Raw genomic sequence first — 16151 nt, 5'->3', positions numbered from 1 at the left:
TATTAGTAATTAATCGGGAAATGAAAAACTGTATCTTAACAGAATTTTTCTAAAAACTTACTGACATTTTTGAAATGTAAATAAGCGCACTGGACTAAATTTTCCGGAGGGACGGACAAGGCACCCAACTTAGCAATAAGCTACCACCTCCGACCGCCCTTTACATCTTTGACTCATTCTCTTCCAGCCCCGCCCCCCCCCCGTTCTTAACATAGAAAACACAACAAAAAGCACTATGTTGCACATAAACTAAAATCGAAAAGTTGTTTTATTACTATTTTTTATTTTTTATAACGGTAACAATTTTGTTTTTTTTTCCCCGAAATTCTCATTTTTAAAAAAAATTGACAACTGCCACGAACTAACTACACCAGCGCTAACTAACAGCCCCTGATCACGTGACCTCACTGGATCTGATCACATGACCTCACTGGATACTGCACGCGCTGCTGCCCCGGCTGTTCTTGTCATCGGCGCGCGGCGTCGACAGGGTCAGCCTCATGATGGCGTTGTCGCTAATGCTGTTCCGCTTCCGGCTGACCCTCGAGCCGTTTCTCAGCTGCTCCGAGTCGTGGTCCAACGACGCCGTCAGGATGGGCTTGGGCTCCTCCCCCTGGTCCGCGTTGTGGGACGGGCGCCGGTACATGGCGCCCCGCTGCGCCCCCCGGAAGTGGTCCGGGTTGAGCTCCTGGCTGGCGCGCCGCTGGATGAAGTGGGAGCTGTAGCTGCCCTCGGGGCGGAGGTAGCTGGTGGAGGGCCCGGGGTCCCGGCGTGAGGGGTAGTTGAAATGCTCGGTCAGGTTTCTGGCTTCGGTCAGTGCTAGGGTCAGTTTAGATTCCAGTAGTTGGATTCTCTTATCTTTGTTCACCAGTTCCTCCTCTACTTTCGTTATCTGACAAAAGATGTACATGGGGATTAAGATGGTAGTTGTATGTTCATTGGCTCAATTTTAATATTGTCAATACATTGTTTTGGTCGCGTAAAACATGGCAGTTCAATCAGGTTCTGGGTTCAAATACTGGACAAGACAGATTATCTCTGTATATTGGGCAAGACAGATTATCTAGGTATACTGGACAAGACGAATTATCTAGGAATACTGGACAAGACATATTATCTCACTGGACAAGACGGATTATCTCACTGGCAGATACTCTCACTGGACAAGACGGATTATCTCACTGGCAGATAATCTCACTGGACAAGACGGATTATCTTGGTCTACTGGACAAGACATATTATCTCACTGGACAAGACGGATTATCTCACTGGCAGATAATCTCACTGGACAAGACGGATTATCTCACAGGACAAGACAGATTATCTCACTGGACGAGACATATTATCTTACTAGACAAGACAGATTATGTGGCTCTATTGGACAAGACAGATTATCTAGGTCTACTGGACAAGACAGATTGTCTCACAGGACAAGACAGATTATCTAGGTCTACTGGACAAGACAGATTATCTCACTGGACAAGACAGATTATCTAGGTTTACTGGACAAGACAGATTATCTCACTGGACAAGACAGATTATCTAGGTCTACTGGACAAGACAGATTATCTCACTGGACAAGACAGATTATCTAGGTCTACTGGACAAGACAGATTATCTAGGTCTACTGGACAAGACAGATTATATCAGTCCAATGGACAAGACAGATTATCTAGGTCTACTGGACAAGATACGTTTGACACGTAGATCTTAATACGTCATTGGTAATTGGACGCAAAATCCTATTGAAAGGCTTGGAAATTAAAACAGGATAACTCTACTTCCCCTTTCTTTTTAAAGCAAAGTAAGGGGTCGGCGTGGTCGAGTCGGTAAAGCTCATGGTTGCTAAACCGAAAAAGTCTCGAGTTCGAACCCTCGGGCGATGAGGCTCGTTAGCTGGGGACAGCCACTCCTCTCTAGGAGAGACAACTCCAAAATTAAACAACTGCTGCCTTGTAGTTTGTTCTTGGTTGGACAAAGGCTATGGAAGCAAATCCAAAAAGGAAAGCAGGCTGAAATCGGAGTCAATGGCCTCAATGGCGCATAACCAGTTGACACGTAACGCTTAATTGTGTTGGAGGCATGGTCGAGTCGGCAAAAAGCTCATGGTTGATAAATTCGAACTAAAGTCTCGAGTTCAAACCCACTGGCAGATAAATCTCGATCCCCTCCAACACTAATAATTAAGAACGAAGAAGAAGAAGAATAAAGCAAAGTAGCAGTGTCAATTTGCATTTCATACCCACAGCCGAGATAACCACAAAGAAGGATGGAACGCAAGATTAAACTTTATTTTTTTATAAAAATGTTTTTATTTTTCTAGGCGAAGCCTGAATTAAACGGCAATGTTTTAGATATCAGGTTTAATGTCCAATCGATTTTGTGACTCAAATTATGTTGGCATTATGAGCTCCGATTAAACGCGGGAAATAAAACATAAAAATGTGTCGTCTGGAACTAATGTTTAGGTTTTGTTTCAGCTGACTCATCAACTGGGCTGAGCTTGAGGTAATGGAAGAACAACAACACAGCATAACATGTGGCTATTGTACAAGGCAACAACAGCCAGTGTTGGTGTTTTTCTTGGGCATGGCATTAGCAAATAGACGAACAACAATTTAGCATTGGGCACTGCATCAATCAAGGTACAAGGCAACAATAGCTGATGTTAGTGTTTTTCTTGGGCAGAGTTTGAGCTGATGTATAGAGCAAAAACAGCCGATGTTATTGTTTTGTTAAGGGCCGTCTATAAACAATGCGAGTTATTCTGTTCCTTAGTGTTCTGAGTTGAGCACTTAGAAGACACAGAGTGTATTTCCTCCCAGCCCAATACTCGCATGTACCACCATAGTTTAAATCCGAACAGGTACTCCTACTATTTTAGTCATCTAGTGCAACATACAGTCGATGTCATCGTTTCTAGGTGTTATTTTTACTTTAACCTAAACGCTTATCGCCAAAACCACTGACAAGGCGAACGATTATCAAACGTCTCAACGCGAAGTCCCATGTATATCAATATAATGTTTCATTTAGTTTCTGACGCCACCCCCTCCCCCGGACTAATATATTAAATAGCTGAAATGGCCGTCAAAGAAGATTGAACAGTTAAAATCAGCCCCCTGGAAGTAAGCAATTTACACCGATGTTAGCTTAGCGAACCAGGTCCAGGGATTAAGACGGTGGGGCGGGATTAGTTCAAGCCTTGTGACGAGAATTTAAAAAAATGGAATGATTGGGTGACGTCAGTTCCAAGGCAGATGGTGGGGCGGGGGGGGGGGGGGGAGGAGGGTGTCTGGCTATGACGGAAGGAGAGGAAACAAAATGCAAAAGACACCATTTATGGACGTCCCCTACACTAACATCTGAACCGTAAGTTCGCATATATATATATATATATATATATATATATATATATATATATATATATATATATATATATATATATATATATATATATATATATATATATATATATATATATATATATATATATATATATATATATATATATATATATATATATATATATATATATATATATATATATATATATATATAGACAACAAAAAACAACATAATTTATGTTGAGTGTGTACCTGTATCTGAAGGCGAGATATCAGAATGTCTTTGCCTGCGATGGTGGAGGTAGCAGCTGCAAGCTCTGACCGATACTTCTGGACGGTGGTCTCCAGTAGGTACTGCCTGTCCAGGAGATTTCGTCGGATCAGATCCCTGTGGAAACCCCAGCCTCGTTGTGATGTACAGTTATTTTTAGCACTCATATTTTGATATACTTAGGTTATGGTAATTTATTTCTCAAAGCTATTTAAGCCTAAAATATCGAAGAAAGATTCTGGCAAGACAAAGTTCTAGTAAGGAAGGACAAGGCAAGAGCCCATGACAGTACAAATAAGGTGGAAGTGGCGCTGGGCGGGACACACACTGCGAAAGTTTCACTCTAATGTGACACGCCAGGCGCTTGAGAGGAACCCCCAAGGAAGGGGAAAAAGAGGGCGCCCAAGACAGACATGGAGGCAGGGTCTTCTTGAGGAACTAAAGACAGCAGGGATGTCTAGGGAGGCTGCAAAATCAACAGCCGGTGACCGGACAAAAAGGAAGGGTGTGGTTAAGGTCCTATGTTCCACAAGGAATAAAGAGGAAAGTAAGCCAGAAATTAAGTATTTTACCGAACAACTTTTTCAGAGATTCTTTCACTCGATAACAACCCATTATTATAAAATCAATCTCAAAATCCATTCACTCTAAAATATATTTACACACCAATGAAATTACTTAATCATCCACATTCTCAATAATCAATTCTTACACCCGGACAACAACCCATCCACGAATCTCTTAAATCCAACCTCCGATCGATCGATTTTCGGTATTTATTGAGTCAATTGATCACCTACCAGTTGCTCTTGGCCTTCTGTGACTTGGAGACGGGAATGGTCCCATCTGTTTGAATTTGTTCCTTTGTTTCTTCCAGTTCCTTCCTCAGAGTCTCCAGATCCTGTCAACGAGATCGGAACCTGGTATTTGCCTGTTTTATCACGGCACCCCCCCAGCGCGATTTACAACCAGCCTCGTTAATCTCAACCCAAACAACCCTAATCTAAATCACAACATATCAATATCCCGAACCCTTACGCTAACCTTTTTTAGAACCTAATGCGGTATCTTAAGCGACCCATGCGCGGATTAGTATTGTATTTCTTGAGATAAAACCAAACAAGCAATTAATTACTAAATAAAAAAAACCTTCGAATATCTGAACTGTGTATTAGATAATAGAGCGGAAAATCCGAAAACGATATCAAATTCTTTTTAATGCAGCTTACATAACAGTCGACTTGTGTACAATAAAATAAAATAAAATTGATAAGGAGAGTATTAGTGGATGTTCACGAAGCAGATCACCGAACTCTACTTTATCTACTGACTAACCTACTGTAAGAAGGTTAAGTAAAGACTAAAAAAAAAACCTTCATTGAAATGTGTCCGGTATCTTTATCTACTGACTAGCCTACTGTAAGAAGGTTAAGTAAAGACTTAAAAAAAAATCCCCTTCATTGAAATGTGTCCAGTAATCATCAAATGATTGGATGAAAGATGACTTACCTCACCAAATGATTGGACGTAGCATGTTTTACCTCATCAAATGATTGAATGTAGCATGACTCACCTCATCAAATGATTGGACGTAGCATGTTTTACCTCATCAAATGATTGAATGTAGCATGACTCACCTCATCAAATGATTGGACGTAGCATGTTTTACCTCATCAAATGATTGGACGTAGCATGTTTTACCTCATCAAATGATTGAATGTAGCATGACTCACCTCATCAAATGATTGGACGTAGCATAACTTACCTCATCAAATGATTGAACGTAGCATGACTTACCTCATCAAGCTGAGTCAAAGCGTTCTCCCTCCTGTCGCAGATGGCTTGCCTGTGATTTAGCAGGGATTCTACTTCCAGTATCTTAGTGGCATTGAGATAAATCGGCAGGGGTGGGGAGGAGGGATGGATTAGGGAGAGAAATATAAAAATAAGAAATTTAAAAAAAACCAGAGAAGTAGTCGAGACAGAAAGAAAAAATATGCAGAAATCAAAACGAGAGACCGAGAAAGAGGGAAGGAGAAATAAATTCAGCTTAGGGAAAGAGAAAAAGAACGGAAGTTAATCATAGACAGAGAGAAAGAAGGAGATAATGGAATTAATATATAAACAGAGGCTGGTCGAGAGATAAAGGAAAGGATTAAGAGATTGATTAGTTTATCTAGGCATTAAGCCAGAAGGCTAATTACAGGAACAATAACTGATTCCGCTCTCGGATTTGTGAGCCTCTAGGCTAATGTGTAGGGAGGGTGGGGAACACCTTGGTTACCACATTATAGAGACATTACTAATCAAGAGACACACACGGGTGACTATTGAACATGTGCATTATTCTCAGAAAGATGTCCAAAACATTGTAAACATATAAACTTTAAAAAATAAATTAAATTAACCCTTTAACGCCGACTTTCGCTAACACGCGACATACCATTCTTGTGCTTAGCATTTGCGCATAGGTACATTTATCCTACTGCTGCCGGTCGTTATGTATTGGGTATATCCAGACGGTCGAATCATTGCCAATGGTCACGTTGTCAAGTCGAAATTTATGATGTCACACAAAAGCAAAAAAAAATTAGAGCGCAGATTCTTGTAACGGCATGAATAATTTCTCCTGCATTTTCTAACTCCTAAACTTGACACAAACTTCGTGCCTTTAGTACACTGATCCTATCTTAAATCTCGTTTAACGTATTTAGGAAATGCTTGTGGTTTGGTCATAAATTGCAATCTTTTCTAATTAGCAAAAGTGGGCGCTATTAATAACTGACCTCCTTCTCGTAATCTTCCAGACTTTTTTCCTTCTCAGCCAGGAGTTTTTCTTTAGAGGTCAGTTCAGCTTCCAGGTCAGTCGTCTTCTGTTTCCGCTTCAACAGCTCCAGGTGGGTGTGGCTCTCCTGTATGTGTTCTAGAACTCTGGTGGTATCAGGACTTCTGGGAGTAATATGGAAAGCTACATGTTATAAGTATGCCAAGTTACATGTTATAAGTATGCCAAGGTACATGTTATAAGTATATCAAGTTTCATCTTATAAGTATGTCGAGTTAATTGTTATAAATATGTAAAGTTACATGTTATACTGTAATGATGGTCAGGTAACAGAGTACATGTTGTACGTTGATGATGGCCAGATATAAGTTAATTATTGCCAAATATCAGATTACAATATAACAAGATGAATATAATCAAACATTAGATTACATATTACAAGACAATGAAAAGCTAACATGAGATAAAATGTAGCGAGGTGGTTATGGCCAAATATCGGATTACATGAAAGAAAAATTATTATGGTCAGACATCATATTATAATAATGTAGCAAAAAGAATATCATTAAATATCTGATTGCTAGTCTCAAGCTGCTAACAAAATATCAAATTACATATAACACATTGCTAGTATTTAAAGATCAGATTGCAGTAAACAGGTAATTGATATCCAACCATATATCACAATAGGCAGCAAGTAAAAACTAAGTGAATAAAACAAGAACAAGATTCGGACAATATAAGAATAAAGTCAATCATTTGTTGTGTGTATATAGTTACAGTTACTGACAGTATAAAATAAACCCACCCCTCTGTCGTGTGTGTAAGAGTTACTAAAAGTATAAAAATAAACTCGCCCATCTTTTGTCTCACAGTTACTGACAGTATAAAAATAAACTCACCCATCTGTCATGTGTGGATTCGTGTAGTTACTGACAGTATAAAAATAAACTCACCCATATGTCGTGTGTCTATTCGTGTAGTTACTGACAGTATAAAAATAAGCTCACTAATTTGTTGTGTATGTAGTCTTACAGTTACTGACAGTATAAAAATAAACTTACCCATCTTTTGTCTTACAGCTACTGACAGTTAAAAATAAACTCACCCATCTGTTGTGTGTGTATTCGTGTAGGTACTGACGGTATAAAAATAAACTCACCCATATGTCGTGTGTGTATTCGTGTAGTTACTGACAGTTAAAAATAAACTCACCCATCTGTCGTATGTGTAGTCTTACAGTTACTGACAGTTAAAAATAAACTCACCCATCTGTCGTATGTGCAGTTTGAGGTGAACGTTTTTCATTCAAGAAATTTTCTAAAGCTTCTGCGTCTGCCTGTACCTGGTGAAGATCAAACACATACAATGATACACATACATAGACACATACATAGACACATACATAGACACATATATCTACTGACAAATATAATCTACATTATGCAAATCTTACACATCAATCTGCCACATACAACTATCTACCTGACGCAAACGTTTATCTGACACAGAAGTCTATCGGACACAGAAATCTACCTTGCACAACAAAAATTTGAAACAAAAATTTTACCTGAAACAAAAAAAACTAAATTATTGAAACAATTACCAGACAGAAATCTACCTGTCACAAAATCTACCCGACACAGAAAGAAATCTACCCATCCAATGCTGACCCACCTGTGTGATACAGAACTTCCTGAAGTCGTTTGCCTCTTGCCGCAGACGTATCATCTCTGAGCGGAAAACATGTCTCCAGTCCATCAACAACGTCTCCGTCGTGTCTCCCTGGTTTCAATACAACATCATTGATTACAATTAATTAATCTTAGTGTTAATTATTTTAATTTTGTTACAGCATTATTATCGTAATATTTTTTCTTTTGTGTCCAAGACACATGGCCCCGCCACAGAAAGCGCCCTCCACTTTTGCCTGTCTCTGGCAATTTTCTCGGCAGTCCACCATGACAGTCCTGATATTGTAAGCTATTTTTATCTGCTAGGCGTCTCCGTGGCTAACTTGACCTTCCCTGTTACCCTTTTCCTAGAGGCGTCGAGTTGAGCGCCCTCCTGCGATATCATCCGGTCTCATTTTAAACGCGCCCCGTCCGTCATTTTCTATCTAATTTTTTATACTGCCAGTAATTTTAAAATAGCTTGCCATTCTTGGTACTGACAGCATATTGTTTTTCAATTCTAAATTCATTAATAAAAATTAATTAATCTGAGTTTGATTGATTTTAATGTTTAGATTTATAGCCTTAAAATAACTTACCGTACTTGGTAATGGCGGCATGTTGTCTGTCAAAATGGCGTCCACCGTTGAACTCGTGACCTCCATGAAACTCTGGACCTCACTGTCCTCCTTCTCCGCGCCATTTTGACCCACATCTTCCTGCCCGTCAAGCCGCGAGACTTCTAGACAAGTTGTTTGTTCATGACCCGTGGTGCTGTCTTCATGTGATACACTATTTTGTTCTGCCGATTTCAAAACAAGTGTAGCGTCCCCCTGTATCGCCTGACTCGCTGAATGTGTACTCTCTATTTCAGCCTCGTCTTTCTGTTTTGGGGTTTTCATCTGCAGCTCCGCAGAAATATTTTCCTGAGATTTGGTTTTGGCCGCGTGCGTTGTGTGTTTTTTATCGTTTCGTCTCCGCTTGGAATATCGTTCTTCCATGTCTTTGAGTGTGCCCAGAGAGCGAGAGTTACCGCCCCTGGAGTTCAGTAAAGCTATTTTATCGGAGTATTTTAGTTTGGCGACATCCATCAACGACTGATTCTCTCGGTGGTTTTTCTTGTTTCTGATAAAATAAGTTTTGTTATACCGTGAAATGCCGAAGTTTTCTATCTCTTCAAAGATTAAATTTTTAGATCTGTCTTTTGGTGTCACCCTCTCTTGCTTTGTGGGAGTTTTTGGGATGATATTTCTAGACAGGTACGGTGACCGCGTTGACGACCTTGACCGTAAAATGTCCAAACTGTGAATTTCAACTCTCGTGTTTGAAACTTTTTGGTCCGTGTGTTTTAAATCCACATTTTTAATGCAGGTTTGGTTAAGCAAGTGCGCATGCCTCGCACGCACGTACTCCAGTACTACGACATTTCCGGTTCCTGTTTGGCTTCTGTAGCTGTCGTCTGACAGACCGGAGACACTGTCTAAAGATGTTTGACGACTCAAGGGCTTAAGGACGCTCAAAGATTCAACCCTTTCTCTTGCGATTGATGAATGCATTATAAGAAAATCATTTCCTTGTTCCCAGAAGATCTTACGATGTTCATAATTGTATGATGCCACTCATTAGAGAAATCTCACTAATTAGAGATAACGAAGATCTGTAAGAAAGTGTATATTTCATAAATCAATGCAACCTTAGCTAAAGATAAAGAAAAAAAAAATGATTGTATGACACAATATTCTAACTTTTATAAGGTTTATAATGCTGAAAACTTTAATCTTAACCTAATCGTATCATTATTCCCAATCCAAATCATATTTAGCCATAGCCGCTTCAATAACCACAGTGAATGATAACTCTTCGATTAGGTGGTTTGGATAATATAGGCAGAGGCGTAGCAAGGGGGGGGGGGGTGCGGACCGCACCGGGTGACACCATTTAGGTGGGTGACACCAAGGCGAAAAATAGCAAAATATATAGAGAAAAATGATAATTCCACTTAATTAAGTGATTAATTCGAGCGTTAAATAGTGTTTTAAGAGGTGCAAATTGAAAGTTTAAAGGGGGGGGGGGGGGTGCAAATCGAAAATTGAAAGTTTGTCCCCGGGAAGGGTCGCTACGCCTCTGGGGGGTGACACCATTAAGTGCCGCACCGGTTGACACCCGACCTCGCTACGCCACTGAATATAGGGTCGGAGTAGCTAAACCGAAAAGTCTCGAGTTCCAACCCGCGGGCAGATGGGGCTCGATAGCTGGGGACTGCAACCAATCTAGGAGGGAAAATACCAAAATCAAACAACTGCTGTCTTGTAGTTTGTTCGTGGGTCGAAAAAAAGCTATGGAAGCAAATCCAGAAAAAAAGGCTGATATCGGAGTCTACAGTCGTTACGGCACATAACATTTTGATACGTAATACTTAATTATGTTGGAGGAAATCCATTCCAACATAACAATTTAGAACGAAGAAGAAGAAGGATGATGATGCGCGATTCCCCCCCCCCCCCCCCCCCGACTTGATCAAGAGCTTACAGTCATTCTTTCGTCGTCTCAATGTTTACTAGAGCAAGAAAATTTTTATTAGTCTCTGGATACAAACCGAGTGTTTTTTAATAATTAATCATCGTTAGTTCTTGAACAAACGGAAAATAGAACAATGAGATATTTTTAAAGCGAAGTTTTTAATTAAAGTTTCATAAGTTAGTGTCTAGATAACATACACGAAGCTCCCAACGGACGTGCTAGATGGATGTGGTATAGATTGTATTGTTGGACTAGGCTTTAGCACTAATATTGGGCTGGTGTAAGTAAACATTTACATGTTTCAAGACTTAACCTTGACCAAAATTAGAATTATGGGCATATTATACCCTAAACAAATGTAGAAATATGAACACAGTTAGCCGTAACCATTTTATGTATAAAAATGAGCAGATTTAACCATAACCAAATTTAGGAACATCATCAGACTTAACCTTAACTAAATGTAGAAATATGGACAGATTTAGCCCTAATCAAATGTAGGAATATGGGCACACTTAACCCTAACTAAATGTATGAATATGAGCATATTTTTAACCCTAACCAAATATAGGAGCAACAGCATACTTAACCCTAACCAAATGCAGGAACATCAGCAGACTTAACCCTAACCAAATTTAGAAATATGGACAAACTTAACCCAAACCAAAGGTAGAAATATGGGCAAACTTAACCCTAACCAAATGTAGGAACATCGGCAGACTTAACCCTAACCAAATGTAGAAATATGGACAGTCTTAACTCTAACCAAATGTAGGAATATGGGCAGTCGTACATGTAGAAATATGGGCAGTCGTATGTGTAGAAATATGGGCAGTCGTATGTGTAGGAATATGGGCAGTCGTACGTGTAGAAATATGGGCAGTTGTACGTGTAGAAATATGGGCAGTCGTATGTGTAGAAATATGGGCAGTCGTACGTGTAGAAATATGGGCAGTCGTACGTGTAGAAATATGGGCAGTCGTACGTGTAGAAATATGGGCAGTCTTACGTGTAGAAATATGGGCAGTCGTACGTGTAGAAATATGGGCAGTCGTACGTGTAGGAATATGGGCAGTCGTACGTGTAGAAATATGGGCAGTCTTACGTGTAGAAATATGGGCAGTCGCACGTGTAGAAATATGGGCAGTCGCACGTGTAGGAATATGGGCAGTCGTACGTGTAGAAATATGGGCAGCCGTATGTGTAGAAATATGGGCAGTTGTATGTGTAGAAATATGGGCAGTCTTACGTGTAGAAATATGGGCAGTCTTACGTGTAGAAATATGGGCAGTCGTACGTGTAGAAATATGGGCAGTCGTACGTGTAGGAATATGGGCAGTCGTACGTGTAGAAATATGGGCAGCCGTACGTGTAGAAATATGGGTAGTTGTATGTGTAGAAATATGGGCAGTCGTACGTGTAGAAATATGGGCAGCCGTACGACTAGAAATATGGGCAGTCGTACGTGTAGAAATATGGGCAGTCGTACTTGTAGAAATATGGGCAGACGTATGTGTAGAAATATGGGCAGTCGTACGTGTAGAAATAACACGGTCAGATTCAAGTCCGGGCCTAATTGGAAACAAAGAAAGCCGATAAGGGAGTCGATGAGAATTAATCGATACAACTGCGATTGATCCGATGAATCGATTGGAGGTATTGATTTTATTCTCTCATGGGGTTATTGGGATGAATTTATCGAACGTCCCCAATGAGAGATGAAATACATTTATTTTAGCACCAGGGATGGATTTTTTTTTCTTTCTTGGTCCGTTTTGTAAATGTTGTGTGAATTGAGGCTTAAAAGGCCACCAACCCTCTCCCACTAATTCTAATAAATATAAAGCTTTATTGCGTACAATAAAAGTTCCGAATCCGGCTTTTTGGGTAAAGGTTATAAAAATAATGTTTTGATTCCTAGCGTCGGAACGGGCTGGGGAGAACCATATTTTTCAATCACGATAGCAAAGTGGGAACTTTTATTTCTACTGTTCTTTTATTGTTAGGTCTTGATTCAGAGGATACGGTACTCAGCATGCACGTGAAAATAAAACTTCCATCAACTGATATGCATTCCTACATACATTTTTACATACAGTCCGATTAGTTTTAGTGCAATGTCCTTGTTAGCGGTCTTTATAGCAGGATTAATTTATCAAAACAATGGCACTATCGTATGATGTTTCATGATTGTATTTTAAAACTATATAACTAACAAGCTAAAGTTACAGATAAGCGCTAACATCCATACTACATATCGATATACATACACACACATATATATATATATATATATATATATATATATATATATATATATATATATATATATATATATATATATATATATATATATGTGTGTGTGTGTGTGTGTAATATAAATTAGAAATCTCATACTATATGTATATATACATACTATATAGATGAGTATTTACATAAGTTTATTTATATATAAGTATATATATAAGTTTATATATATATATATATATATATATATATATATATATATATATATATATATATATATATATATATATTACGTAGCGGCTAGTCTATTTTGTTGTTTAAACGCTTTACATGGTGAGGAGAGGGTTGCTATTTACAATGTGTTGTTGTGATAAAAAAGGAATTATTAAAATACGTTGTTTAGCCTCAGATACACAGAATTAAAATCATTGCCTCAATTTTCATTACATGACTTGCTTTAATTTAAACAAGCGTATAGTTAGCTAAAAAGTTAGCTTGAAAGGAAATTTTTAATCTTAGGAAATCTTTCAATCGTTACAGGCCTATCAAATGAAGCGAGTGGCATTGTGTTACATTATCATTTTGTTGTTGTGTTATTCTTGGCTCAGCTCGTTCAACATTTAGTATTTTAATCAAATTCTATTTACAACTTATTTTAGAAACAAATCGATGTTTTAAGAACAATTCAACGGCTATTTGAGGGGAGTTGCAGGCTAAGGTGAAACGTCATTTAAGAGAGGGGGGGGGGGGGGTCTAGTTTTTGTAGCAATGTGTGACGTAGGGAGGGGAGGTAAAAATCGTCAAATAAAGCGTGACGTCATTGACCCGGATTTTAAAAATATAATATGGGCGTATGGTGTAATATATATATATATATATATATATATATATATATATATATATATATATATATATATATATATATATATATATATATATATATACATATATACATACACATATACACATATATACATATATACATATATACATATATATATATATATATATATGTATATATAGCTTGGAGACACAATTCGAATTCCAATTTTAAAAGTTAATGTCAAAAAATATTTTGGATGTACACGCAATCTTTGTTTAATGATATTATGCGTTTCTACACGATTGTAATTTTCGATGGATTATCTATTAAGTTTTTCAAAAAAAAATATTGAAATAGACGAGTTGCGTAACAATAGATTTAGTCGTTGATTTAGTTTTTAAAAGACTTATGTATCGTACACCATGAGTAGTTTCTATTGCCGATTGTAAGCAACAGTATGGGGTAATGGTGTTCTATCCCTTACGTGGAGTGGCATGGTCGGATGGTAGAGTTTTCGACTGCTACCCGAAAGTCCTGAGTTCGGAATACGTCTCGATGAGTACCTGAGTTATGTTTGGGATTCAATAAAGCTGCTGGGCATAAAGCTGATCATATTACTCATCGAAAATGATAAACTACACTTCATCTGCACCATGTGTCTTGGGTACGAATGGGAAAAGATGATGATGATCCCTAATTAGCCGGGCCATGAGATACTAATGCATATTTTCTAACACCTACCCTCACACAAGCACAATAGCACGATTCGTGGTCACTGAGTCCACTCAGCTCTTATTTACACCCAACCCGAGTAAGAGAAAGTTAAGGTTGCCGGGCAGATATCTTTTCTTATGACTCTACTTCATCTACCCTAACCAACAACCCAATAACCACGACAACTTTTAAAACATTTAAACAGAAAACGACTGCATTGTATCAGTGTTTCGTTCAGGAGGGGTGTGGGGGCACTTGAAACTTTCGAGTGGGTGGGGGGTGGACTAAACTTTCTGTGAGGCTGACACATGTTAAAGTATATATATATATATATATATATATATATATATATATATATATATATATATATATATATATATATATATATATATATATATATATATATATATTCCGTTTTTTTTGGGGGGGGGGGGTAGACATGACGTGCTGTGGGGGGGGGGGATCTAAAAAATATGTAAACTACTCACTACTTAGACACATTAAATGAACTTGATCAAAGACGGACACAGAAGACTTACCGTACAGATCAAAGACGGACACAGAAGACTTACCTTACAGTTTTCGGAACTTATTAATCGCCTTTGAATTTCACGACAAGGCTGTAGTACAACGCACACTGGGAACAATTCTCTCGCCGCACCCCGGCTCTGCCGTGTGCCGTGGAGGTCACTCCTCGCCGCCTGAGTGGTGGCTGGCCTCAGGCGGGAGGGGGCTGGGACTATACGCGGGGGGGGGGGGGGGTAATGGATGCTGCCCGCAGCTAAGTAGGTGTGTGTGTGTGGGGGGGGGGATGCAAATTACAGTGTCGCGCTCAACATAGAAATGTCACTGACGTCACACCGACGACAAAGATAGATTTGAGTACAATTTCATGTTTAACAAACGGTATTCAATAGATACAAGTATGCATTTTTTTTTTCATTTCGCTTTTTATTTTTCAAAAAAAAAAAAAAAAAATTAAATAAAAAATGTATTAATTGCCTGTCTGACTTGGTGATGGTGACGTCAAGACATTTTTAACGCAGTAACAAAATAGAAGGGAAACCCCGCCCTAGTCGATATCAAAGCCAGCAGACGACACATGATTAAACTGGAACAACGGCTGGCCATTCCGGAACCACTTGAGATCACAGATATATTGCGGGTTCTCTCAGGGGCGTAGACGTCTAACAGCTAGACATCATATCTGGAAATCACAGGGGCGTGGACGTCTAACAGCTAGACATCATATCTGGAAATCTCAGGGGCGTGGACGGCTAGCAGCTAGACATCATATCTGGAAATCTCAGGGGCGTGGACGTCTAACAGCTAGACATCATACCTGGAAATCTCAGGGGCGTGGACGTCTAACAGCTAGACATCATATCTGGAAATCTCAGGGGCGTGGACGTCTAACAGCTAGACATCATACCTGGAAATCTCAGGGGCGTGGACGTCTAACAGCTAGACATCATATCTGGAAATCTCAGGGGCGTGGACGTCTAACAGCTAGACATCATATCTGGAAATCTCAGGGGCGTGGACGTCTAACAGCTAGACATCATATCTGGAAATCTCAGGGGCGTGGACGTCTAACAGATAGACATCATACCTAGAAATTTAACGTGCGTGGACGTCTAACAGCTAGACATCATACCTAGAAATTTAACGTGCGTGGACGTCTAACAGCTAGACATCATACCTGGAAATCACAGGTGCGTGGACGTCTAACAGCTAGACATCATACCTAGAAATTTAACGTGCGTGGACG

At 39.1% G+C, this 16151-nt stretch overlaps 1 protein-coding gene across 2 annotated transcripts; it reads right to left on the bottom strand.

The window, feature by feature from the left end:
• Window positions 1–427: 427 nt before the first annotated feature.
• LOC131953337 (paramyosin-like) lies at window positions 428–15047 on the bottom strand. 2 transcript variants are annotated; one of them, XM_059316488.1, is made up of 9 exons: window positions 14953–15047; window positions 8676–9733; window positions 8081–8188; window positions 7672–7748; window positions 6405–6567; window positions 5416–5496; window positions 4419–4519; window positions 3600–3735; window positions 428–892 (listed from the first exon to the last, which is right to left on the bottom strand). In XM_059316488.1, exons 2-9 carry the CDS (start codon window positions 9630–9632, stop codon window positions 428–430), a joined length of 2088 nt encoding a protein of 695 aa, XP_059172471.1. In that variant the 5' UTR covers window positions 9633–9733; window positions 14953–15047. The 2 variants fall into 2 exon arrangements, with proteins under 2 accessions (XP_059172471.1, XP_059172472.1); XM_059316489.1 differs by having other exon boundaries at window positions 6405–6564.
• Window positions 15048–16151: the final 1104 nt, after the last annotated feature.

This window comes from Physella acuta, unplaced genomic scaffold (genome assembly GCF_028476545.2).
Source record: "Physella acuta isolate Inbredline_101_S28 unplaced genomic scaffold, ASM2847654v3 ptg000916l, whole genome shotgun sequence".
Lineage (NCBI taxonomy): Eukaryota > Metazoa > Mollusca > Gastropoda > Physidae > Physella > Physella acuta.
The sequence above is the reverse complement of the archived record's forward strand: the minus strand, read 5'-3'. Positions and strand labels throughout refer to the sequence as shown.